The sequence below is a fragment of the Ictalurus punctatus genome, chromosome 17, assembly GCF_001660625.3.
Source record: "Ictalurus punctatus breed USDA103 chromosome 17, Coco_2.0, whole genome shotgun sequence".
Taxonomy (NCBI): Eukaryota; Metazoa; Chordata; class Actinopteri; order Siluriformes; family Ictaluridae; genus Ictalurus; species Ictalurus punctatus.
Genome location: NC_030432.2, coordinates 16,370,964 through 16,398,648, shown reverse-complemented (window position 1 = coordinate 16,398,648; position 27,685 = coordinate 16,370,964). Strand labels below are relative to the sequence as shown.

At 38.6% G+C, this 27,685-nt stretch overlaps 1 protein-coding gene and 1 long non-coding RNA gene across 3 annotated transcripts; one reads left to right on the top strand and one right to left on the bottom strand.

The window, feature by feature from the left end:
- The first annotated feature begins 612 nt into the window (after positions 1 to 612).
- Positions 613 to 26,012, top strand: slc43a2a (solute carrier family 43 member 2a). The gene is made up of 14 exons (XM_017490641.3): positions 613 to 789; positions 3,253 to 3,482; positions 7,453 to 7,681; positions 7,790 to 7,845; positions 7,943 to 8,019; positions 14,414 to 14,506; positions 15,017 to 15,150; positions 15,308 to 15,510; positions 17,139 to 17,282; positions 18,048 to 18,174; positions 19,913 to 20,045; positions 20,353 to 20,426; positions 20,511 to 20,634; positions 22,185 to 26,012. The coding sequence occupies exons 2-14, from the start codon at positions 3,323 to 3,325 to the stop codon at positions 22,344 to 22,346; spliced, it is 1,716 nt and encodes a 571-aa protein (XP_017346130.1). The 5' UTR covers positions 613 to 789; positions 3,253 to 3,322; the 3' UTR covers positions 22,347 to 26,012.
- Positions 13,121 to 27,619, bottom strand: LOC128635258 (uncharacterized). Of its 2 annotated transcripts, XR_008398194.1 has the most exons (4): positions 27,035 to 27,619; positions 18,018 to 18,126; positions 16,795 to 16,936; positions 13,121 to 13,487 (listed from the first exon to the last, which is right to left on the bottom strand). It is a non-coding gene; the product is annotated as an uncharacterized LOC128635258 (long non-coding RNA). The 2 variants fall into 2 exon arrangements; XR_008398193.1 differs by lacking the exon at positions 13,121 to 13,487 and having other exon boundaries at positions 16,666 to 16,936.
- Positions 27,620 to 27,685: the final 66 nt, after the last annotated feature.

Here is a 27,685-nt window from a genome sequence, read left to right as displayed (position 1 = left end):
ATTTCATTACTATGTTGATTACATGATTAAGGTGAACATGGGCTATTTTTTTTTGGTTATTTAGACCAGCTTTAATTTTCAGACTGTAAGGAGTTACATTTATTATCACTTTGTTTAAAGGAGTGTTTTAAACTCCTCATTAAGGCAGTGTAGTCTATATGCTCCTCTCGGATAGTTCTCAGAAAGTTATTCTAGACTAATAATATGCCCTACATGTTGACTATTATTGCCGTGTTTTGTTATTTTTCTGTCGTTTTGTAGTTGCTGTTATCTCCAGCTTAATTTGCTTATAGAGCCAATGCGGAAATCTTTGTTCTGAAGAACTGTAAATGCTACAGTGCTATAAATGGTGAAGGTGCTATAAATGCTACAGTGCTATAAATGGGGAACAGTGACATAAATGTATCTTGATTATGATAATGATCTTAAACTACGTGTTGCACAACTTCAGAAATCGGAGAGACAGTCTTTATAGCCCGAAAAACACATCTGTTTCACGGAAAATGATCTTTTGTGGGACACAGAGAAGAAAATATAATATCTCATTACATAGTCAGGAGTGCTCGGTCCTGATTGGCTTGCGTTCGGCTCTAGCTCAGCCAACAGCCAATCAGGAAGTTGTCTTGTTTATGAAGCCAGCGGTGCAAATATAAAACAGGAACCTCTTACCTTAGAAAATGTATAGATACAGAGAAGCCAAATTAATAGTAACATCGGAACATTTACTCATCTATGGGTGCTGTCGGGTCGGAAAAGAGCAAGATTTTGGTGAAGATCACTGATAAGCAGGTATGACTTTTGTTTATCGTAAGGATGCTCTGCAGTAAGTTATAGCACTGTAACGAACCGATGGTTATACACTGTAACAACACGTCGAACATCATCAATTTATTATTATTATTATAGAATAATGATATAAACAAAGACGAAATTACAGGTGTTATGCTTTTATTGTATTAGAGCCTGTACTGCAGGGCTGAGCATCCTTGTTTAAGAGAATAGATGAGATGATCAACATACCAGAAGAATTTAGTTATTTCATACAGTGATGCTGATGATGACAGCTTGGAAAAACATCATGTAAGATTGTTAAAATGCATTTTGTATTGATGTATTGAATCCTGTGTCGCAACTATGTTTACCGGCTAAAATGAACCCTCGACAATAAGCCTTACCACTCACTGTGCAGAGTGATCTAATATACACAGCAAAACATCAACGCATCCATATAGTCTATATTTGGTTGTTGTTGTTCTTCTGCACGGTAAGAAATAAACCATTGCAGATGATTGCTCAGACGCTAGTGGGAGATCCTATATTAGATTAGAAAAACAGGGCTGGAGGAAAAGATATGATGAAGCATTAACATGACAACCTGTAATGCACCAGGAGAACCATCGCAGAAATTTAGTCCTGAGTATTTCTCGAGAGCAACACTGAATTAACTGTCATTTTAAAATAGCCAACAAAGGATGAGAGAGTGCTGGAAGCAGGAAGCGCACAGAGTCCTTCCTCTGCAAACAGCTCTTCATGCATATACACAAGGTGCGGGGAGGGGGCTTCCAGGCGGAGGCGCTCATTACTCTGTCCAGTTCAGACCAGTTTCAGAGCTGATTATTTCCGCAGGATACCGCATAACATTTAACCCGCAGTGCAATCGAGGATTTATTTTTCGTGAAAACATCCATGCACGAGCTTTCAGAAGGTGCAAATGAATAGTAAACATTTATGTGGAAAAAGCCACATCTTTTAACTCCCATTCGCTCCAACTACATATATATATATATATATATATATATATATATATATATATATATATATATATATATATATATATATATATTCTTTTTATAAAATCGTTTTAAATCTAATAACATTAACGATCATGTGGATAATTATCAAAATGAACATTACATACGCGCACAAAGAAAAACCGCTATAGTCTCGCGCCGCGCTGGTTTAAACCGGATGGATCTCGGTCTCACATGGAGTTTCTGTTGCTAAAGGATTCTTCTTTAGCCAATGACAGAGAAGCAGGAAAACCGTCCTCCAATCAGTCCTGCTTGGCCAGAATAATGGGCGGAGTTAATAAACAGCACGCGTTTGTGGCTCAGCTGTTTTCTGTTTATGAGCTGTTTTGTAGAGAACTGGAACAAAGGACGAGTTGGAAAGGATAAAAAGTCGAGGCTGTAACCACAAGACACCGTTTATAACGTTAATAAGTATACACTCCAATATTAAACAAACAGGCCCGTTATTTAACATGTGTTTTTGAGGGTGAACAATGACGATGGCCCAAACCTAAACAGGAAGTGAATTCCATTTTGAGACCATGAACACAGAAAGCACTTGTTGCCAGATGATCAAAGGGATTTTTTTTTGTTCGTTTTTTTTGTTTTGTTTACTAGATTATCAGAATCAGATTATTTTACTATTCAAATAATAGGGATATTAACACATTAGTTGAGTATGCACCATCATGTTTATTCAAAGAGAGTGTTTTGATTCCTAAACTTCCCACTCATGAGACCCAAACCAGTTACAGTGTTAAAATTCAGTTAACATTTTATTATATTACAGAACTTTTAAATTTTTTACTAGCTTAGTTAAGATAACACTTAGATCTAAATTGGCAATAATGTAATGGTTTCCACTACAAATACCATTACAAACCATCAGCTAACCATTAACCATTACCATTATTGGTCCTTAATGGTATCCACTAGACATAACATGCCAACAGAAGGCAACAATTTACCAGTAGAGACCCACAGTGAACTTTACAGTTTCCATTAAAACCAATACAATTCTGATTATAACCATTAAAACCATTACAAATTCTATTAGGTTTTCTGTTGTTGTTTTTTCCCCCTAGAAGGATAATTTCAAGTTAACAACCAATTGGGCCTGTATGATAATGATATATTTCTTTATATCATTTCTGCTGATCGTCCATTGTCAAAAACGATTCCCATATCCCTAGATATAATTTTCAGAGACAGCTTGATGTCATCAGTGCAGTCCAATAGGGGCCCAATGGACCAATGTCATCAGTATATTGACTAAAGCATATGTTGTGTATATATATATATATATATATATATATATATATATATATATATATATATATATATATATATATATATATAAATTATGCTGCCGTGGAGGATAATGTAGTCAAGACACTACATTTAACAAGATGTGGTTTATAGGGCTGCCCTCTTGATTTTAACAACATGTTGGGTTTTCCAGGCTTAGTCATCAAAGCTTTCCGAGCCTTTGCCATTATAACTGGTGTGTGAGTGTCAGAGCGCCCAGCATCATGGCTCCCTCACTGGCCACAGCTTTCTCACGCCGCTGGTGGATGGCAGTGACAGCGGTGATTGAGAATCTGCTCTTCTCTGCTGTACTCCTGGGATGGGGCTCGTTACTCATCATGCTGAAATCAGAGGGCTTCTACTCCTCCCTCTGCAAAGTACCAGGTAAGAACGGTTACAGCAAGGTAATAAGCATGACTCACAGGCATGCTAAATGCAGGTAGTGTGCAGTATTAGGCAAGAACAAAGATCTGACAACAAAGAAACTCACCATGGGCACAATTTAAAAGAAGGAGCCGGCTCACATTAGTCTATTCTCATTACCTCCAACTGACTTTTTATAGCACTCAGTTACTTAATCAGTTTAGAGAATTATTCAAAACTATTAGTTGGAGTGGGGTTTCCCACAGTTTCTCTGACTAAGATGTTAATACACTATAATTGCACAATACTACCTCCAACATAATGTATAACTTCCACAAAAAAGCAATTTCATTAAAGGTAAGATGAAATCAGAGATGTCTAAAAGATCTATCTTGCACAATAATCATTGCAGAGTAGGCTGGATTTAAACTCCAGGGCTTTGCTGCATCCATCTGTTTTGGATTTGCTTATGTTCTTAAATTGCTGTTAGAAGTTGCTGATCATACAACTTGGCTGAGGATTACAGTATTTAAGTAAGACTTCTGAATGTTGTTTTCTTACACACAAAGCAAATCTGGAAAGAGAAAAAACATCAATAAAGCCCAAGCTATTTGGCACAGTATAGTGCAGGAATGATACTCAATGCAGCTGCAAATGTGTAGATCAACAGGGCAATCAATATTGATGACGCACTCCTGCCTGTATGTGTGATATGTGTTTTCTTTAACTGCAAAAAAAAAGAAAAGAAAAAGAAATGTGATCTGGATGCTATTTATTGCAACTGGTATATGACTGTGTTTATCCACTGAGAGGAAACATTATGTTTTAGAACATTATATGTTATTCATACAGGATTAACACTCACCAGTATAAACCATATTGAATTCATGGTTTATGAAGAGTTCTTACTCAAACATCCACATTATAAAAAACTAAAATCATTAGGGAGAACATGCGCAATGAAGTCATATATACATACATACACATCCACATTATGAAATAAATGTCCCATATTTTCAGTTTTCTTATTGTAACTCTGTTTTTATTAGAACTCGTTCTTTGCTTCCTGCAGGTCTGTAGATGTTAGAAATGTTGCTCCATCTTGTTGATTAATGACTTCATTGCGCATGTTCTCCCTTCTAATAACTGCTTTCCCATTCTAAGAAGTGGAGGTGTTTTACTGAGAATTGCTATACCTACTTCACTCTCTGAGAGATGGAATAGACCCTTCACTTTCCATCCTGTTCTTGTGAAAAAGTCTCGCCCCAGTCTTTTGGCTGAGTTTCTTTAGTGGCACATTGGCAGCACATTTATCACCCAGCTAATAGCAGTAGTCAAGGAGTCATGTCAAGGGAAGTCAATGTGTCAGGTTTGAAGCCTACACGCCAACATTCCCTTCTTCTACCTGGCTATTAGTAAGATAGTTTGTTATTAGAAATAGCCAATATAATGCTCACACTGATATAGACATACACTGCACCCTTAAGAAAAGGAGCTCTTTAGGGGTTCTTTGGATCATTAAGGCTTTTTAGCTCAACCTGACTCTACCTGGAATCTTTTCAGAAAGATAGACAGTAATGTTTAAGAAGGAGAAATTAAACAACCAGAATGGAAAAAATTTAAATGTCCAATCAGCTACTAGTTACTAATCTCAGACATGGATTTTTATATGATCTTATACCACAGTTAATTATCGAATCTCATTAGTTAGAAGGTGTTGCTTTATTGCATATTAATTACTCATTGTAATACATTATTGTTTCTACAGTAGCAGCTAATATACAGGGACTTGTTTGGCAAATGCTTGACATAATTGAAGGCTAATAATAAATATAAACATAAAAAAAATTGTTATGAACAAAGCAAAATGTCTACCTGTTGATATGGTGAAAAGGGTGTTAGCTTATGTATGCTGTTATTGGAAAATAACCAATTAATCATTATTTTCCATAATAATAATCATACTACTCCCTTATTAATTATTTTCCTATATATAATATCATACATATTATGACTATTATGACACTTCAAACAGTGAAGTAAGTCCTTACTTTGCTTTTCAGCAAGAGTGTGATCATGTACACGATTTTTTTAATCATGGTCTGCACTTTTAAAATCAATATCAAGGTTAGATCTTGTTTAAACTGCTTGTGTCCAGTTTCCATGACTGTGTCAGTGATTTTGGACTCACATGGTTAGAAACAGAACAGATTTGTGTCTAGCTCATCACTATGATCATCCTGTGTCACACGTGAAGCTTCCACCTTCCTTTTTCAGCAGCTTGCTTTACCTCAGTAAGCACATGATATGTGAGTCTTACTGCATAGCTGGCAAAGAATCTGCGCTCATGTAGTATTTTTCTGACAAAGTGTGAGTGTGTGACAGGCTTCAGATCAGTTAAACCAAACTCTGCAGTGCATACTCAGCCTTTCTCACTTCCTACCATGTGTGTCCAAAGAGGGAAGTGAATTACTGTGTGTGCTAAACCAGACCCTGTTTGGATGTGAGTGTGATGAGTGTTACACAGGCTTCATTTTGCTATTGGCTTGGTGCCACTCAGGGCTTCTTTTTTACTCAGTGAGAGCCACTAAAGCCCAGCTGCTGTTTGTTCTCCAGTAACTGTCTCATGAGGCTTCATCTATTTGCTGCCGCAAATCAATCTTGCTTAACAAGCGTGTCTCCTTTGTCTGTCAGTCACAAAAAAAGTCTTTCCTTCCAGGAAATACAAAGACATTCTGTCCCTTACATTTGCACGATCATGACACTCACCCACGCACTGCATAACCATGTGCCCTCCTTGACTCCACTTTAGTACAGTTATACAATTTTACTTTTCTCAAGGCTATTGAGTCATCTCAGTGGATTCGATTGTGTTGCAAAAAATGCACTAGTCAAAACAAGTGATGTTTATAAAAAATATGGCAAGGTTCTGAAGCAAACTTCAGTGAAAGAGTTCAATTTCAGGGAAGACACCAGTCCTTCTATTTCTGCCAGTTTACATGGTGTGAGGCTGTGCCTTTTGGTCTGACCTTTCTGCCTGTTTCCTGACCACTGTCTCACCATGGCCCCACACACACACACACACACACACACACACACACACACACACACACACACGCACGGAGGGAGGGAGGGAGAGAAAAAGAAAGCGAAGGAGGGAGAGAGAGAAAGAGGAGGGAGGGAGAGAGAGATAGAGAGAGAATTGAGGTGCTCAGCCTGTTTTCCAAATGCATTTTCCTCTTACCCAGCCCTGAGCATGAGTTCCTGTTAAGTTTTTATCTAGAATTCAGCTCTAACTAAGGGCAGGTTTCAACTGCACAAAGTACGTCTGGCATTAAAAAGAAACCTGAAATGCCTTTTTCCATTGGACACCAGTCCAAATAACAAAGGTTCCAGAAGTAGGATATTTGGTACCTGCATAAGACTAGCAACTAACTAATTCAGAGTTGGTGCTGATCAGTGGGGTGCTAACCTTACTGTGATTTTACTAAACTGTTAAAGTACGTACACTGTTAAAGTACATGTTGTTTCATTGTGGGTTTTTCAAATAATGGTTGAAATGGCCTATCAGTGAAACAAAAAATCCCAAACAATGTTGCTTTCATATTGAACTTAACAATGACTGTCACCGAGTGGAGGCAGGTGGATGTAAGCATAAGGCATTTATTATGAATCCAGATCAGCAGACAAATTTGTAGTCAGAAATCACACATTTATTATAATGAAGACACATGCAGCTTTTATAATAAGATACATGACTATTATAATAACCCTGTCCAGGGTGTACCCTGCCTTGTGCCCCATGCTCCTTGGATAGGCTCCAGGTTCCCTGCGACCCTATTGGATAAGTGGTATAGAAAATGGATGGATGGATGGACTATTATAATATTATAATAAGTTACATAACTATTATAATAAGGTACAAGACTATTTGACAATTTTCTGGTTTTACTGGGTGACTGGTTTGATCACTTATGTTGTATTTCTTTAGACAACAGTACAATGCAGAACGTGTCTGAAGAGAGTGAGAAAGCCATGATAAACTCAGGAAACAAAAGTGAAGAGTTCTTGAAAATGAAAGGCTGGCCCATCTGTAAAGAGCAGGATGAGATGCTGAATCTGGCCTTCACCATCGGCTCCTTCCTTCTGAGTGCCATTACACTGCCGCTGGGTATCATTATGGACAAATATGGGCCACGCAAACTTCGTCTGCTTGGCAGGTAAGAGTGATTTGACTGATTTTACTGGTATGCAAGGTAAAAATCATTATAATTACCTCCTCAAATGTAAAAAATAAATCCATTAATATAAGATTTCTGTGACTGCAGTGCCAGTTTCGCCCTCTCCTGTATGCTGATCGCTTATGGAGCCTATAATCCAAAGAGTAAGTACAGAAACCTTGCTTGTTTGAAACAGTAGTCACTTTCCAAAATCTATCTTTGGTTGTTTAATCTAATACGGTGTCTGTCTGATCATTGCAGACCTCTCATTCCTGATCTTCTTTGCTCTGGCACTGAACGGGTTCGGGGGAATGTGCATGACCTTCACCTCCCTCACAGTGAGTGTCTCTATTTATATTAGGCGTCTTGTTTTCTGCTAGGTGATGTGGCATTGCTTAGCACAGCAAATTAACTGTGATCCTAAGTACCTGTGTTGAATTTGATTACTCTTATGCAATAGCATATGCAAGCCTATGTAAGCAGGACATACAGGCGGAGCTAAACATTGTGCAGACCACTGATTGGGCAAACACAATAGTCCTGATGATATTTCCGGCTAGGATTGCTTTTCTCCCAGAACATTTCAATAGTGTAGAATCTTTAGCTTTTTTTTTGTTCCCCCATGTAGACATTCATAAGGCAGTGGTAGCTCAGTGGTTAAGATGTTGGCGTACTGATCAGATGGTCATGATTTCAAATCCCAGCACTACCATGCTTCCACTGCTCGATCCTTAACAAGGCCCTTAACTCTCAACTGCTCTGTTGTATAAATAAAATAAAGTCACTCTGGATAAGGCTGTCTGTCAGATGCACTAAAAGTAATTAATGACTTCATATTTGTTTATTCACTTAATTATCCTAGTCACTATTTAACTTGAGTTTATATTTATCACCTGTGAGTTGAGTAGAACTCCTTACTGCAGTTGTACACCCTACATGCATAGTGAACAATGATATTTTAGATTCAGCCACATAAAGTACTTGACTCATGGAGTATTTGTAATATTTTAATGCTATCACTATAGTTCACCCTGTTATTGAGGCAAGCAGCAGTGCCATATACATTTGAACTTTAATGGGTTATGCCTGGTTTCATTTAACTTTGGTTTTTCAAGCAATGTTTTACTAAACATGGCTATCATTATTTACCACATGATAACCTCCTGAGAGCTCCTTCTACTTTCCTGGGTAGAGTTATGTAAGCATAAAAATTCCTTCAGCTGTCTGTTAAGTGCTATTAGTTTTGTTAGCCTCACATGGCAGACATGTTTCTCTCTGTTCTGTTTTATCTGCCCTCTGCCTCAGCTCTAAGCTCCAAGCAAGGTCCAGAAAAAGACATCAGTATGATTTACTGTTTGGATGAACAAAATGTTCCCTGCAGTTGTGCTAGTAAGGAATGGTACAGACAACCAATCTGTGTTCCATCCTCACAGCAACCCAGGCTGTCTGAGGAAGAGCCGTGTTTGTGTAAACCCTATTGTGTTCTTTTAGATATCAGTGTGTAACTTTTCATAATACATTTTGCTCAGTTTATGGTAGAGGCAACCAACCAGACTTCCCGTTCTTCAGAAATTGTAATAAAACCTACAGGTGCATCTCAAAAAATCTGTTCATTTTTTTCCGTAATTTAATTCAAAAAGTGGAACTTCTAGATTCATTACACATAAAGTGAAATATTTCAAGCCTTTTTTTTTGTTTTGATCTTGATGATTACGGCTTACAGCTCAAGGAAATAAAAAAGGAGTCTGGACCAAGTACTGAGTGCATAAATTAACATACTTTTCAGAAGGTCGTCATTTCTGTATTATAAACTCTTTATTCTAATATTTTGAGCTACTGGATTTTTGATTTCCATGAGCTGTAAGCCATGGCTTAAAATATTTCACTTTGTGTGTAATGAATCTAGAATATATGAAAGTTCCACTTTTTAAATTAAATTATGGAAAAAAACGAACTTTTCCATGATATTAAAATTTTTTGACATGCAATTGTATATAGCAGGTGTTTCCTGTACATACACAGACACAGAGTTCACAACATGCGTGACACCCTGACACCATAACAGGTCTTTTTTTTTAAAAAAAAAAAAAAAAAAAAAAAAAAGGTTTTTACTTTTTCATCAGGTGACACAATGTGGCCTTAGAGCTGCATACCTGCTCTGTTTACATAAGAGGAAGCGTTGAAGACCGGCAGAAGAAATAAATGTGTGTACAATGTGTGTCAGATCATGCTGTGGAGCATGCTACAGTTAGTAATTTTAGTTGTTTCAGCTGCTGGGTTCTAGTAAGCACACCCATGCTACTTGAAATAACTGTTGGTTTTACACAGCTGAGTCTGGAGGTTCCACAGGGGTGTCTTTCTTTCCTATGACATGCTTTCTATCCTGAGGTGCTGTATGTGCTTTGCATATTTTAATCACAGCTGAACTGAGAAAAGTACCCTTAAAAAAAAAAGAAGAAGATTTAATTGCTCAAATTTGGAAACCAGGAAAGATTTTTATCAATCTTGCTTAACTGCTTAATGTATATAACAATTTTAGGCTTTAATCTCTTTCCTATCCTTTTGCTCATTCATCCTGTGTTTCCCCGCTATCTCTTTCCTTTTCTTTCCCCCTCTATCTGTTTACAGTCTCTATCTGCTCACTCAGCACAATGTGTACTAACTGCAGTAAGCAAGTGAGGAGGGGGGTCTAAGTGCATACCGCTCACCTCACACCCTTGGCTTGTTCTCACAACATGGTCTCAGATAAATCTACAATCATGGAGTCGCCCTTACTCTTCCGTTCTTTTTCTTTCTTCTGTGTGATTTGACATCAATTCCCTCATCTACTGTGTGAGATACCTGTTATGCTCTCTAGACTATGCAGTTGCACTAGGACAAATTCTCTTCCACTCTGCTCAGTAATCCCTGTTTTGGAGTCAGTCTTGCCTGAAATGAAGTTTCAGTACTTTTTGGTCATGTTGGTTCATGTGCAGATTTGATCAAAACAGGTTTGGCTATGGAGTGAGGAAGAGAGAATTAATGCGACTGGGTTGGGTTTAAGAGGGAGGGGGTGTTGGCAGATGGAGCAAGATGGAGCTGGATGAGTAATAATAGTTCCAGACAGATACACATGCCGAAACTGAGAACAGCCAGTAAACAGGCATACCAGCACTGTTTATCAGAGACACTGTTTCTATCATCTGCTCTGACTGGCACAGATCTGAAGGTCATGTTGATTTGTTCAGTCAGTTTGGGTCATTAGGTGCACACTGATGCTGTTTTGAACAACCTTGCTTTGTGTGCTGTGCTTCCTTAAATACAGTTCTGTGCTATCAGCACATGAGTCTCTTGTGACAGAACATCTCGTTTCATGACCTGACTCAGTTCAATCCAGTTTCTTTTCCACTTCTATGTCCATTTCATTTCCCTCTTTGTGGTTCCAGGTCTTTTGTGGTTAGCGTGAGAGACTTAGCCACGCTACATGACTCATTCTCTTCTGCAGTTCGAAATCCCTCCTGTTCAAGTGGAAGTCTAAAAGAAGTTACAGTTTGCTGTAGAGGACTGTTTTGTACAAAGGAAGTGGGGTGGGCAGGCATTGAAATTACTTTTACACAAGCTGGAAATTCCATTTCTAGTGTTTTATTTCCCCCATCACAAGCTTTACTGATTTTTTTTCTTCTTGGCATCTGTACATTTTTTTATTGACAGAGCGGATGGGCAAGTGCCCTGCATTTCAATGTGATGGAACGTTCTTGTTAGTTTTCCATAATGCAGACAATCGGACAGTATATTACCAACATATTTGGGAGTTTAAATACATAAATGCCTATTTATATTCCTTCTAAACATTTTTACACAGTTTAAAAAACTTAGCAAACTGTTACTCCAACAGCATTATGCTTTAGAACTTTACTTTTCCCTTGGTGTGTAATTATTTATGCACCTTTATGAGACAACTCCAAAAAGAGGAGTGATCCATCCATCCATCCATTTTCTGCACCACTTATCCTACACATTGTCAGAGGCAGCCATGAGACTATCCCAGGGACCTCAGGAAACAAGGCGGCGGACATCCTGGACCGGATGCTAATTCATTGCAGGGAACAATCGCGCACACACTCACACACCCTTTTACACACTATGGAGAATTTAGAGATGCCAGTTAGCCTATAACACATGTCTTCGGACTGGGGAGGAAACCGGAGAACCCAGAGGAAACCCCCAAAGAACAGCAAGAACATGAAAACACTAAGCTACCATGCAGAGCGGAGTGATATCATATAATATTTATGAATGTCAATTATTTTCTGGGGTGCACAGTGGCTTAGTGGTTAGTATGTTTGCCTCATGCCTCCAGGGTCCAGGGTTCAGGTTCCGCCGGGGCCGTGTGTGTGGAGTTTGCATGTTCTCCCCATGCTGTGGAGGTTTCCTCCGGGTACTCCAGTTTCCTCCCCCAGTCCAAAGACATGCATGGTAGGCTGATTGGCGTGTCCAAAGTGTCCGTAGTGTATGAATGGGTGTGTGAATGTGTATGTGATTGTGCCCTGCGATGGATTGGCACCCTGTCCAGAGTGTACCCCGCCTTGTGCCCAATGCTCCCTGGGATAGGCTCCAGGTTCCTTGTGACCCTGAAAAGGAGTAAGTGGTAGAAGATGGATGGATGGATGGAATTATTTTCTGTAAAATGAACAAGTTAAAAGATGCATCTCATCTTTGACCCTTTATAGAGAAGTGTGTTAAGTGAGTTAGACCTGGTAACACAATACATTGAACACTGACGCTTCAGCTTTGAGGCGAATCTAAAAATAGCACAAACATTAAGTGAATATCATGCAAGTCATGTTTAACCTGAGCTCCACTGCAAATAGACTACTTTCTAGGCAGATGCACAAACCAGTTTTTCCCTTGTCCTACTCACATCATTAGCTTTGCTGCATACTCTTGTAATTCAAATGACTAGAATTCCATGTTGTAATTTTAAGATTGAGATATTTGTCTGAGTTGTCCATCAGATAATTTTGTCTTGGACTTACAGTAACATAGCTGCATTAGACAGCAACCTGGAATTTTGTATGTATTATTTTAATTAACAACAGGTTTAAAGTACATTCTCCCCTCGGATTTTTTAAAGCTATGTGCTGGTCTTATCATCATCTAATCTGCCCCACTTACTTGCATCAAACCTCCCATGCTTGTGCAGTGCAAAAGTGGTACAGCGCATGAAACTAATAAAAGGCAAAGTTCCAGTTAAAACATTATAAAAACTGATGTCTTGGACATCTACAAACAAAAGGCACAGGGCTTGGTACGTCTGATGCATGTTTGTTAAAATACTGTATATGTGTTGTGATTCAGTACAATGGTGAACATATTGTAATAGATAGTGAATGTATAAATTAATAAATGAGGTCTTGTGCTCAGGTCATTGTGGAAGGAAGAAGGAATACACTGGCGTGGTGATGTTGAAATAGTCTCTTTAATCTACAAGTTTTGTATGAGTGTGGTGGTGTTTTTAATGTGCTCTTCCCTGTTTACTGCTCACTCAACCATCTGCAGTCTTGAAAAAGAACAGAAAGCACTTCATGTGGGTCACTGTAGTGCTGCCAGCATAAGGTCCTCTCCGACCAAGTGTGTGTGTGTGTGTGTGTGTGTGTATGAGAGAGAGAGAGAGAGACAGAGAGAGAGACTGTTGTTGCTAGTGTCATCTTGGATGTTTTGGATAGGGAATGTCTTGTCTTTCCTGGACAGGAAGTGACCTTTCTTCTAATTAGAGGCAGGGAATTTCGTCTGGTTGGGCTCCAGTCGCCTCTTTCATTCCTGCCCCCTGGGTGTGGGTGGAGAGGAAGAGACAAGTTCTTGAAAAAACAGTAGTGTGACTTTAAGAACAGTCAGCCAGTATGGATACTATGACACTTTCAGGGTTTGGCATTCTAGTTGTCACAGTGATACATTAAATTCTGAAACGTCCTCAGGGAATCTGGAAGTCAGAGCATGTTTTTCAACACTTTCACTCGTTTGTTCTGGGTTTTTTTGGGGGTTTTTTTCGTGATACCTGATAGTTGCTTAGCTCAGAACACTCTGTGCTCCTCTCTTCTATCCTCAATTCTTTATCTGCTCATAAGGGAAATACTCTTATGCAAGACCTTACAACCTCTCTCTCTCTCTCTCTCTCTCTCTCTCTCTCTCTCTCTCTCTCACACACACACACACACACACACACACACACACACACACACACACACACACACACACACACACAAATCAGACTTCTGATTTTAAAAAATCCAACCATCCACATAATGCTCTGTTCATATGTCACACTGATTCAATATTTACACATTACAAGGCACAAATCATAGATGTATATTAATGTGCTGGTTCAGTGGTTCCTTCACATTGTTTTCAAGAAAGAAGAGAGAGAGAGAGAGAGAGAGACAGAGAGAGACAGAGTGAGAGACAGAGAGAAAGAGAGAGAGAGAGTGAGAGTGCTAGTGAAAGAAAGAGAGAGAGAGAGAGAGAGAGAGAGAGAGGTGGTGAGGGAGTTATTGTTGAATTATTAAAATTATTTGCCGGTATTACACACCATTTAACTATAGACAGATATAAATTATGACATGTTGTTCTTTGTAAATAAAATATTAGAACCTTGTGTTATAAACAGAATTGCTTAGTTTGAAATTTGAGAATTTTTGTACATTTTATTTCATTGTGATACTGGATTCCTGAATGCTGTCTTTCTTTGTTTCTCAGCTTCCCAACATGTTTGGAGATCTACGCTCCACTTTCATTGCACTCATGATTGGATCATATGCTTCTTCTGCTGTCACTTTTCCAGGCATTAAGGTAAAAATCCAAAGCCAATTCATGTTCTGTTAGTGATTCTGTTAGAAGAATGGTAACATTGGGGCAGTGGTGGCTTGGCGGTTAAGACTCTGGGCTACTAATTGGAAGGTCAGGGGTTAACGCCCCAGAACTGTCAAGCTGCCACTGTTGGGTCCTTGAGCAAGGCCCTTAACCCTCTCTGCTCCAGGGGTGCTGTATCATGGCTGACCCCAGCTTCTTGACACATTAATGACACATTATTAATGGTGACACATGGTGACACAACATGTGATAAGCCTTGCCATCCCAATGTGACCTCAGATCACATCATTGAGGGGTATATTACTCCTGTGCAATTCATGTAGACTTAATATATTGTATATAGCTTAAGTGTTGATTTTAATCATTATTAAAACATTTTATTTTTTTTGAGCTAATTCCACAACTTACACGAGTATTAAAAACGATAGAACAAACCAATGTCGCCATCCCTTTATTGTGTCTTTGAATTAACATTTATTATTCTCATAGGTGATCTATGACCTGGGCGTGTCCTTTATCACCATTTTGTTTGTCTGGGCTAGCTGCGCTGGCCTTGTCTTCTTCAACTGCTTCTTCAATTGGCCTCTGGAGCCCTTCCCTGGTCCTGAGGACATGGACTACACGTATGTGATCTCTTGCAAACACAACAAGGTCCACAAATCTCACTCTGATCACTCTCAGTCTGTTCCATCCAACCATCATATGAAAAGAAGACTTTGATCACGACTCGTCAATTCATCATTAATTTGTTTCAAAATGTCTGCTTCTTGTTTCCATTAGTGTGAAGATCAAGTTCAGCTGGCTGGGTTTTGACCATAAGATCACAGGCAAGCAGTTTTACAGACAGGTGACCACTGTGGGCCGCAGACTCAGTGTGGGGAACTCTATGAAAAACCAAACCAAAATGCTGGCCACGCAGGACGGAAACAAGATCTGCTTGTCCACTGTTGACCTAGATGTGCAGTGCAAGTCTACAGAGGAGTGTAAGGGTCATATCTATTCATACGTACATACTTAATATGATTGCAATGTCTTCTTAGAAGGTAGGAAAGATATTGACCTAGCTTTTGGCAGAACTGCATAAGCAGTTTAAAGATTGTTTTGTCTTTTTAATTTGTTGTATTCTTTTTGAAGATAATTGTGCTAATTATTTTGATTATTTCCTTGCTGTTATTTCCAGAAATAAGCAAAATTATCTACCAAAAGCACAAGCTTGAAATTTGAAAAATGTTTAGGAATAGGGTTGATAATCTCATATATGTACAATGATCACATCATAAGAACTATTAGATAAATGTGCCTATATTCAGATATTTTGCTAAGATATTTGCTGAGATAACATTTCTGAAGTGTCCCAGAACATACACTGTCAGTCCATTGGCTTTCAACAAAGATTTTCAAAGAACTTAATTCTTGAGATACAGTAAACAGTTGGTAATGCTGTTACAATTGCCAGTCAAGCTACAAATCACATATTCCTTCAAGCAGAAAGCCTTATTCAAGCCCACATTAGTCTAGACAAGATGGACAGCCTTTTGCCTGCAAGCTGTCCAAGTCCAAGTGATTTAAGAAGGCTTTCCCTTTAAAGCACACACCTCGCATCCTGATCCACAACATAATGGGGTGTCAGCAAACAAGCTAACAAATGGATGTAATTAAAGCGCTTTTATGTGGGCGTTCCTTAAGTTCCTTTAGTAGCCAGAGTCAGACTAAGAGCCAGTGTCTCAGGGCTGGAGGGAGAGTTCTGTGAACTTTGGCTGCACTAACCCAGATCTATACAATACAGTAAGGCCGAACTGTGATGAACACACAGACCTTTGCAAGCCTTCTCTTCCCATATGAGGGTCTTTAACTCACAATGGGGGTCCCACGTTCGGCTCATTCATGCTAAATGGACCATGTAATCAATTCACACAGTATTATGAGAAGCTCTGGCTGGTAAAAAGTATGGCGGGACAGAGACTGAGAGCCAGCAGCGATGGGTGAGTTGTTTTTTAAAGGATAGTCTGATACTGATCAAATCCTAGAACTAGTGCCCTCAGGACCTCATGTTTTCATTACACACTCAGTCTGTGTGTGTCTTCTGGTAGGGTTTTTATTTCCTGAAGTAAGGTAGATTCCTAAAATACTGAGCAATAACTGGTCACCACAGCTGTGTCCAGGATTATAAATCCCTTTTCTTCATCGGTCAACACCATGACTGGCTGATTATTAACAGGCCAGATTTTCCAGCCTGTAATGGACCATAAGGTTTCTCCAGCCATTACCTTGCCATCCGAGCACCTGTAGAATTATTTTCCAGAGGCTGCTGTAATTAATGAAATATTTCTTCCCGTCTCCTGTCATGAGAGGTATGGCCACAGCTTTGCTTGGTCAACACGAACTGCAGTACTTTTCCATTCAGCACCTCTGAGAAAAAAGCAGCGGATAAATGATCACTTTATACTTCATCAAACAAAGATGATGCATCTATATATATATATATATATATATATATATATATATATATATATATATATATATATATATATATAAAAGCTCAAAAGATGAAGGAATTTTGTCTTGTAGATAAGATGAGGTCTGAAAGGATTCTTCTTTTCTTTCTCTCTAGCCCAGTCATTCATGCGCAGTGTCTTCAGCCCCATCTTTCTGCTCAGCCTCATCACAATGTGTGCCACTCAGCTGCGACTCATCTTCTACATGGGAGCCATGAACAGCATCCTGGAGTCCTTTACTGAAGTAGACCTCAGCACGGGTGTGTACAAAAAAAGAGGTTAACTTTGATGGTCCTGACTAGCATCAACGAAGGCTGACTAATAACTGAATGCCACTGGCTAACGTCTTCTGCGGAAACGCACACTCAAATACTTATAAAGCGGCAATAGTATTGGATGCACAAAAACTACGTACAAAGACTTGATACACATATGGCTTGGTGTGTCAAGAAGCATAGAATGTTGTAGTTTTGTCATTCATGTGACACTGCTAAATACAGAGCATAATACTACACACTAAAAACTGAAGCTTTATAGTCACTAGTGTTTGTTCTGTCAAGTATGTCTGACTACTTCTGGGCTGTTTTCCCTGGAATGTCACTGCTGCTCATTTCTGATGTTCTGATATGTCGTTCATGTTGGAGAAGGTGTATTTACTCCACTGGCTATTTCATGCTCTAACTCTTCTCTCTGTGTGTTTTCTCTGCTTTTTCTGCGTGTTCTCATGCTTTCTAATGCCCTCTCAGTGGAAAAGATGGAAGTGGGTAAGACTGCAGGCTAAATTGTATGTGCATTCTTCATTCTCTGTCTTCCTGCTCCTCCACCTCCTAACTTTGACATTAATTCACGTTGTCATATAAAACACAAATGGATTCTTGCTTGGATTAGAAATCCTGCTTTGTGTCACGACTCAACTACGCAATCTGTCCACCCACACTTATATCGAAATAATTTCGATACAGCCATAAATGAACGATTTAGGATTTGATACTTACTGTGGTTCTTTCTCTGTCTTCCTTTCTCAGTGAGCACATACACCTCTATTTTTGGTGTGCTACAGCTGCTGTGTCTCTTGACCTCTCCAGTGATTGGTTACATCATGGACTGGAGATTAAAAGAGTGCAAGGACAAGAATGACGAACAGATCACCAAGTGAGTGGGACAGTTAAACCCTTTAATACTACTAGCACATTCACGTCATACTTCCCCTTACCCCAACTTGAAAGTGTATACCCGTTGCTGTTTCATTTGCTTGTTCAAATTGGTGGGTCTTAATATTTGATAGAGATGTGTTTATGATAGACATTAGCACCCACATATTAACATCAGCTCCCAACCCTTCAATAGAACTAAAGTAAATAGTGCACTGTATTAATTGTAATTCACATTCATTATTTGGATGGTGCAAATTATGAATGAAGCATAATATTCTGTATCAGGCCTTTTTGTGTATCTTCACAAATGACTCCTTCTGATTCTCCTTCTAACACTCAAATATCAAATGTCACTTGTATGTGCATGATTAACTTAATATCATGCATAATCATATGTTATCAGTATATAATATCATACCTATTATACACATTTTATAAGTAAAATATAACAAATTTATATATGGTGCCCTCCACTAATTTTGGCACCCTTGGTAAATATGAGCAAAGAAGGCTGTGAAAAATTGTCTTCATTGTTTAACCTTTGATCTTTTGTTTAAAAAAATTAACAAAATACTCTGCTCTCATTGATATAAAACAATTACAAACAAAACACAGGTTTATAAAATAAATAAATAAATAAATCTTTGTTAAATATAGGTGTGCAACAATTATTGGCACCCTTTTAGTCAATACTTTGTGCTACCGCCCTTTGCCAAGATAACAGCTCTGAGTCTTCTCCTATAATACTTGATGAGCTTGGAGAATACATGGCAAGGGATCTGAGACCATTCCTCCATACAGAATCTCTACAGATCCTTCAAATTTCGAGGTCCACATTGTTGGACTCTCCTGTTCAGTTCACCCCACAGGTTTTCTATGGGTTTCAAGTCAAGGGTGACTTGACTTACAAGACTGGGATGGCCATGGCAGGACTGTAATTTTGTGGCCAGTAAACCATTTTTATGTTGATTTTGATGTATGCTTTGGATCATTGTTCTGCTTAAAGATCCAACCACAGCAGATTTTTATCTTTCTGCCAGAGGCAGTCAGGATTTCATTTAATGTCTGATATTTGATAGTCCATGATCCCATGTATCCTAACAAAATGTCCAGGTCCTCTGGCAGAAAAACAGCCCCAAAACATTAAAGAGCCACCACCATATTTAACCATGGACATGAGGTACTTTTCTACATGGCTACCGCGCTGTGTGCACCAAAAGCACCTCTGGTGTTTACTGACAAAAAGCTCTATTTTGGTTTCATCTGACCATAGAACCCGATCCAGTAGTGTCTGGCAAACTGAAGACGCTTGAGTTTGTTTTTGGATGAGAGTAGACGCTTTTTTCTTGAAACCGTTCCAAACAACTTGTGGTGATGTAGATGACTTCCGACTGTAGATGACTTCTGACCCCAAGACGCAACTAACTTCTGCAATTCTCCAGCTGTGATCCTTGGAGATTTTTTGGCCACTCGAACCATCCTCTTCACAGTGCGTTGAGACAATATAGACACATGTCCAATTCCAGGTTGATTCATAACATTTCCAGTTGACTGGAACTTCTTAATTATTGCCCTGATGGTGAAATGGGCATTTTCAATGCTTGTGCTATTTCCTTATATCCACTTCCCATTTTGAGAAGCTCAACAACCTTTTGCCGTCTATTTCCCAAACACAACCTCTGGATATGACGCGTGTCAGTATAATCAATTTGCCTGTATTTCTCTCCTTTTCTTAGAGACCCCACCCAGTCAACGAAGCGTAATAGGCAGATCCAGCAGATCAGCAATGCCACCAGAGCCTTTGTCTTCACAAACCTACTGCTAGTGGGCTTCGGGGTCACCTGCTTGATCCCCAACCTGCCTCTTCAGGTACACTATACTATACTCAGTGTTTACCACATGCCTACCTGCACCACATATCCACAGGGCAGGAAGTGGGTGCAAAGCCACTAATATGTCACTGCAGCTGTTGCTATAGCAGATGTACAGTAATTTAGTGACCCCTTGTGGATGAATTTGGCTTTTTTTTCCATATCAAGGAACTGCCTATTCTTCCGATCATCATTTATGCATTACAGAATCCATTTTAGGAAAACAGAAAAATCATACACACAGCATATGGAGGTATTGTTATATAACGTTTGATGTGAAGATGATGTTTTCACTCTCCCCATAGATTTTGTCCTTTATATTGCACACCATCGTGAGAGGTTTTATCCATTCTGCTGTGGGAGGCCTATATGCTGCTGTGTGAGTACAATAGCTCTGACTTGGACCTTAGCCCATTTGTGTCTTTGAAACCGGTTTATGACAGTGGTTTTATCTGTTCTGCAGGTACCCCTCCTCTCAGTTTGGCAGTTTGACAGGACTGCAGTCTCTGATCAGTGCTCTCTTTGCTCTTCTGCAACAGCCTCTCTTCATGGCCATGATGGGCCCTTTAATGGGAGATCCTCTCTGGGTGAGGACTACAGCACACACACATCATGTGACTGTAGCCATGTTCCAATAATCAGTTATAACCACAATATTTAATTACTATAATATTGTTTAACCCTCCTAAACCCCAGACTTACTATTCAGTTATTAATCTTAAAGCATATTATTTAACAACTATGAATTATTCATAAACTACAGTAACACTAATTGGAAACATTTGTAGTTACAAGCACGAATAAGGTAAGCCTGGACTCAGTGATGATTCCTGAGAGGGTGAGGGGTTATTATAAAAAATATATTAATTAGACAACATGTACACACTCAGTCCCATTCAGTTGTTTCGTGTCTGTCAGCTTCATAGACTGATTCATTCCTGTGGCTAAATATAGCTAGGTAATATAATTTAATCAGACAGGCAACTAGCCCCTAGCTTTCCAAGACATACATACAGCAGTGTCTTCCCTCTTTGTAATTTCAGATATAACCTTATATCTCTAACGCTCTATGTTCCCTCAATGACATTTTCTAGGAAACAGCCCAACTTCCCAATGCGCTATTATTCAGTCTTAATCCTATATATCCTTAATATTCCCTTATATCATTTGTAGCAGTCAGATCACTTGAAAGCTTTTCAATTACATTTAAAAACAGCTTCCAGCTCAAGGGTGTTTTGAGGTCTGATATTTGGAGACTCCCTGACATTGACCATGACCATGACCATGGGAACCCTTTCACTAGTTCCCATAATGTATTGTACTGAAGGAACCTAGTGCTCTAGTAATACAGAGCTCTGGGAATAAAGTGCTCTGGTAATATAGAGCTTTGGTAATATAGAGCTCTGGGAATATAGAGCTTTGGTAATATAGTGCTCTCGGAATATAGTGCTTTGGTAATATAATGCTTTGGTAATATAGTGCGCTGGGAATATAATGCTCTGGGAATATAGTGCTCTGGGAATACAATGCTCTGGGAATATATTGTTCTGTGAATATAGTGCTTTGGGAATTTAATGCTCTGGGAATATAGTGCTCTGTGAATATAGTGCTCTGGGAATACAATGCTCTGGGAATATAGTGCTCTGTGAATATAGTGCTCTGGGAATACAATGCTCTGGGAATATAGTGTTCTGTGAATATAGTGCTCTGGGAATACAATGCTCTGGGAATATAGAGCTCTGGGAATATAATGCTCTGGGAATATAATGCTCTGGTAATATAGAGCTTTGGTAATATAGAGCTCTGGGAATATAGTGCTTTGGTAATATAATGCGTTGGTAATATAGTACTCTGGGAATATAATGCTTTGGTAATATAATGCTTTGGTAATATAGAGCTCTGGGAATATAATGCTTTGGTAATATAGTGCTCTGGGAATATAATGCTCTGGGAATATAGTACTTTGTGTATATAGTGCTTTGGTAATATAGTGCTCTGTGAATAGTAAAGGCATTCTTGATTGCAATCTCCACTGCATTTCAGTTCTGGTTCTGATGTTATAAATCTAATAACAGCCACAGTGAATGCAGTACAGTAATGTGTGTTCCCTGATGACCATGTTGTATGCTGTTTGCAGGTAAATGTGGGCCTGCTGGGTCTCAGCATGCTGGGCTTCTGCCTCCCTGGCTACCTGCTCTGTTATGGCAAGCAGCTGCGCAGGCAAAAACAGGAACGGGAGGACGACCCCAAGATCTGTCTCAAGATCAGCAATGGCAACAACCAAGAGGCCTTTGTCTGAACATGGACTCGCACATGAACAGCACAAGTCAGTCTGAGAGCCAGGAGGCAAGAGAGAGGAAAGGAGAAGGGAATAATAATTACCCTCTTTCCCTTATCCATCTCCATCAGTGTTCCAATACTATTACACAAACAGACAGAAACACAGACACATGGGCAAAGCAGCAAATACAGTTGAAAGTGACAGTGTGCCACCTAAACATGTTTACACACTCTGTAGTCTCAGCACCAGATTCAATGTGTAAACCAAGAACATCTGGATACTGGAAAATGTTCCTTTACAATTAAATACAGTGTTGTCTGTGTAGTTGGAATTCTCCTATGGATTATGAGCATCTAGCTACTCCATGTAGACCCCTCTCCTAGTTCTCTGTCCATCATATAAACCCAGATAACAACCCGGGTTAGCCAGTAATACCTTTGTTTTTAGGTGTGATTACCAAATTTACTGGGAGCAGTCCTTGATTTCTTGCCTCAGTTTCCGATCCTGGCCTGTGTGGCTAGAATAAAATGCAAGGAGGATTAATTCTATAGCGATGATACCAAACAATATTGTTTCACCTGGATAATTTTATATTATTAGTGGGCTTAATGAACACTGTGAATCTCAAGGCACAACATGTGATGCTACCTGCACTGGCTCTCCTCTCATAACACAACAACTTTTCAAAGAGCTCATGGTCCTCTTGAATAAAACAGGAATGTGCTACATCCACACTACCTATCTGGCTTGACATGCCAAGAGTGTGCAAAGAAAGAGGAACGTAGAGAAGAAACGCCACAAAGACATGTTATCCTGTCCTTTCCTTCTGGATTCTTAAAAATCATATTCCTGTTCTTCATACTATGGATATATTGATATACAATATTAAGACTCAGCCACCAGTTGGACATCATGCTTAAACAACAGAAGAGAAAAAGACTGCTACAAGTGTTTTCAGACATGCATTATTGCCAGTAATTATGACTGCAACCTCAGTTACAGTATGTGGCTTGACATTTCTGGTTCCTCCAGTGTTTACAATGATCTTATAATTACAAAAACAGGTCCTAGCCCAATGCTCCTGCTTTGAGATATTTTATAAATACAGACCAGGCCAGATCCTGCAGCATACTAAACACTAGGAGTGGGCGAGATGGCAAAAATATCATATTGCGATATTTAATGACGCCTTCAAAATAATCATTTTATATCATTATATTTAGTTTTGCTGATGTTTAACAAGACAGTAGAGCCATATTATGAAATATTCGCAATTTAACTATTTAATAAGGGAAAAGGAAACACTTGGTTCAAAAGCAGATTTGTATTTTTTTGTTACGTCGAATCAGTTACAGCGATAATGAAGAAGCACTGACTCTAGACACTGCTCACAGTGCTCATGAAAGTGTATCATGATCTTAATATATTAAATATATATCGCAATATTTATATCATATTGTCATATTGCCCAACCTTAATACACACAGCACAGCATGGCCATGAGACTGCAGCTTTTCCTGAATGGAGCATATCCGAGACACGCTGCATGTACTTAATTACAATTACGCTAAACAATGCGCTCTATAAAATGAATTCTCCTTTTTAAGATCAGTTAAAGATGCAGCATTTAATCTTGAAAAAAAGTAACAAGCTGATTATTATCTGAATTGATCTGATATGATTATTAGCAATGCAGTATAGATTGGCATGTGATATGTTTTGCAATATATTTCAACTTCAGACGATCACAGTGTTGCAGTAGAAGTATTACTCTAAAGACATGGTTTGCTTTAAGAGTGGCTCATAGACAGTAACTTGATAGTAAACAAGTGACTGTAAGGAATCTAAAAAAATCACATATAGTACAACAGATTGAACTTCACCAGCAATAATTTGCGACACTTTAGTGAATAGTTCTTAGACTGTAGGTATTGTACTGATTACTGGTGTGTCAGTGTGTTTCCACCCACCTGCTCATTCAGTACTGAACTATACAGTTTGTTGTAAAGGTTAACATGCTACCTATAATTATTATTATACATGTTTTAGGTTCTTTCTTTTTTTTGGGTGAAAACAGTTAGACTAGTAATAACTCTTTGTATGTTTTTAACTGCAATGTGGCTTGACCCCATTCAAGTTTTGCTCCATCTCATGACAGTTTGTGTTTTGTGTTTATGGAGAGATAAAACACGTGACATCATGGTGTTGGTTAAAAATTGAGGATTTAGCTTGCTTCTGCTAGTATTTACTGTGAATGTGTGCTGTAATTCTTCACCATACACAGCCATCTAAGACAAGCGCACAAAGGGCTGTTTAGGCAGTCAGTCATGTGTATGCTCAAGCGTTTTGGGTGTTGTACTGTTACTGTGTTTACCTAAATGAGTACCTTAGTGAATCTTACAAACATAGGTTATCATACATCCATAGTCACACTTTTTGACTAAACTTGAATTTACTTTGATAATCAAAAAGGGAGGTGCTTTAAAAAATGCTGTATCTCTTATCTAGTCCTACATTCATGTAGCTAACATAAGGCTGAGATGCAGGGGTCCAGGCTGAGATTTAGCCCAGTGTTGTCTTTCCTTAAAAGCTCAACTCCAACAAAGACATAAATTACTCTGTGTTCTCATTTCAGACTATTTACCTCAGCATTTTATGTGCCCATATGAAATAGTATAAAAATCGTTTGAGATGAGATTCAAGTAAAAACATAATAAATCATGACTTGTATTGAAATGTCCGTCCTGTCAACTGCTAGTAATGAGATAGTCACAGCTCTCCCAGACCCTGTGTAGTGATTCATCATGGGATGTAAACATCACAGATAAACATCTCTGTTGTCTTAGTGAATGAGTGCTGTGGTTAAAAAGTGACACTGGTGGCACCTTGACCTTTCACCAGGATGATAAATCAGCCAAAAAAAAAAATGTCCTTGCATCTGACCAAATGTAGCCCAACACAGCTTCACTGATTTTTCTCAGAGATGTTTTGCTGTGATTTTCAGTAGAATGGATGTGAGTTGTGCAGAGAAACAGGTTAAATCTTTCTCACATTCTAGTATTTGCATAAAACGGTTCTCTGTAAGGAGTTTATCTGTGTGTAGAGCGTGCATGTCTCAGCTTTTACAGACTTGAACGTGTTTGAATATTACAGATGGTATTTCACATTAATGCAGTACTGTAAAAAAGCAAATGAATGTTGGAGTACAACCTTCATACCCCCTCCCAACCCCACCCCCAAATACAGGGGGAAAATGCACTTTTTTCACTGCCATGCCATAATTGTTCATCCTTAGAGTCATAATTCAAGTGTATACATGTAGGTTTTTACATGTTTGATTGCCCCTGCTAATTTTGAGTAACTGATCATTGATAGAAGCAGATAAAGTGCAGATGCTTTTGGGCTTCTGAAGTGTAGAAAGTAATATCAGCTGAAACATCAATGTTGTTCCTCAACTTGTCTTTTGTACTTCATTGAATTGTAGCCCACTTTGTTACCTGTTTCATCTTTTCTAGGTCTTTTTTCTGTTGTGTGTGAAAGATTTTGTCTCAATGGTTTATATGGCATTTTGGTTCCTTTGTTGTATATCACTATTTAGCACCTGCTCTTTGATTTTTAAATGAATTGTTTTAACCAAAAAAAAAATAATCAAATATATGAAAAATAAATATAAATTCACAATCAGTTTTCTATTAAAATCTAGAATATGTCAGTTTGTGTGTGCACATGGCTGCCCTGTACATCACACAGACACTATTTGGCTAATTCATTTTATTATTTTTAGCCAAAAAGGCATGGTTTGAACTTAGGGTTATGTTATCATTAATAATATACAGTCTATCTTAAATGTATCCCAATTCTCTTTCCATTTAATCAGTCACTGACAGAAAAAATATATTTCTTGACTATCTGAGCTGTAAATTATGCATTACATACCGTAAACTCTAGAATCATTGGCACCTTATATGAAAATGAAGAAAAATATATATGTAAATTAAATACCATATGCAATTAGTGACATTTGGTCAAACATATGGAAATGTGGTATAGTTTCATTTTAACAATATTTTGATGAACATCTTTCTGCAACATACTAATTTCAAAATTATTAGCACACCCACAATTAATATTTGGTGAACCAGGGAGAGAATAACAGCACATAAAGTTCAAATCCAAAATTTGAGATGGTCATTTTAAAACATTTTGTTCTTACATAAAATTTTTTATTTTGACTCTTGGTTCTTCAAGGCTTCTTTAATGGCTCACTGGGTAATTAAGGGCTCTTTGCTATCTTTTGGAACCCTTTATGATAGGGAAACACTCTGTTGAAGGATTTTTTTATAATAAAGAGATAGATAATAGAGATAAAGAAAAAACATTGAAGTTTGTACATTGTAAATATGAGTATATGTTTGGTTTTAATATCTTTTTAATTTTAATACCCCCCACCCCCCTTTTATAGTCAAATTATACTGGGGCTAACATATCCTGGTACTTCAGCAATGGTGGCAAAGTAAAGCTAGCATTGGTGCCTCATGGGTCAATTTTCACCCCATATCTGTGTGGGTTTCCTCTGGGTTCTTTAATTTTCTACTGACACCCAAAACATACTGCCAGGTGGACTAAGTACACTAAAATGTCTCAGGTATAAATGAGTGTGTAAAAGTGTGTGTGCATGGTGCCCTTCAATGCACTGACTTCCTTACCAGGGTGTATTCCCGACTTGTGCCCAGTGTTCACAGAATAGGCTGGAAATCCATTACGACCCTGTATTGAAGATGAATGAACGTATATCCTGGTACTTAACAGAATTCATGATGCCATACATCTTTATAAGAGTCCCCGAACCACAAAACAAGCCTCAACAATACACCACTAAATAGGATCCTGATTGTGACTTTACAGAGTATATACGTAGAGCTGATGCTTCCTCACGTGTCCATTTTCATTTTCATGAAGGCGGCCAATAATCATGTTCATAATTCAGCCATAATTATCTGCAGTGCAGACTTCCACACCTTCCTGACAGAGCTGTCAGCAGGATGCATGGAGAGAGAATGGAGGAAGACCAGTTTGGTGTGTTTATTCTGTTAAACAAAGACACTGGAAAGGCTTGTCTGGGTTCGAGAACAGGTTCAAACTGAAATGCTGCCTGAAAACACTCCACCCTGTAACGATTTTCTATTCTCTAAACACATGGAACCAGAGATCAGCGTTTAAAAGCCTGAGCTGTATGAGTGGGTTCTACTGAGAGGGTGGGTCTGACGCCATTTACCTTTAGTAAAGGCACCAACTGCTTTTTTTTTTTTTTAAACCTGTTAGGTAACGTAATGGGGCGTGACCTTGAGTTCCCACGC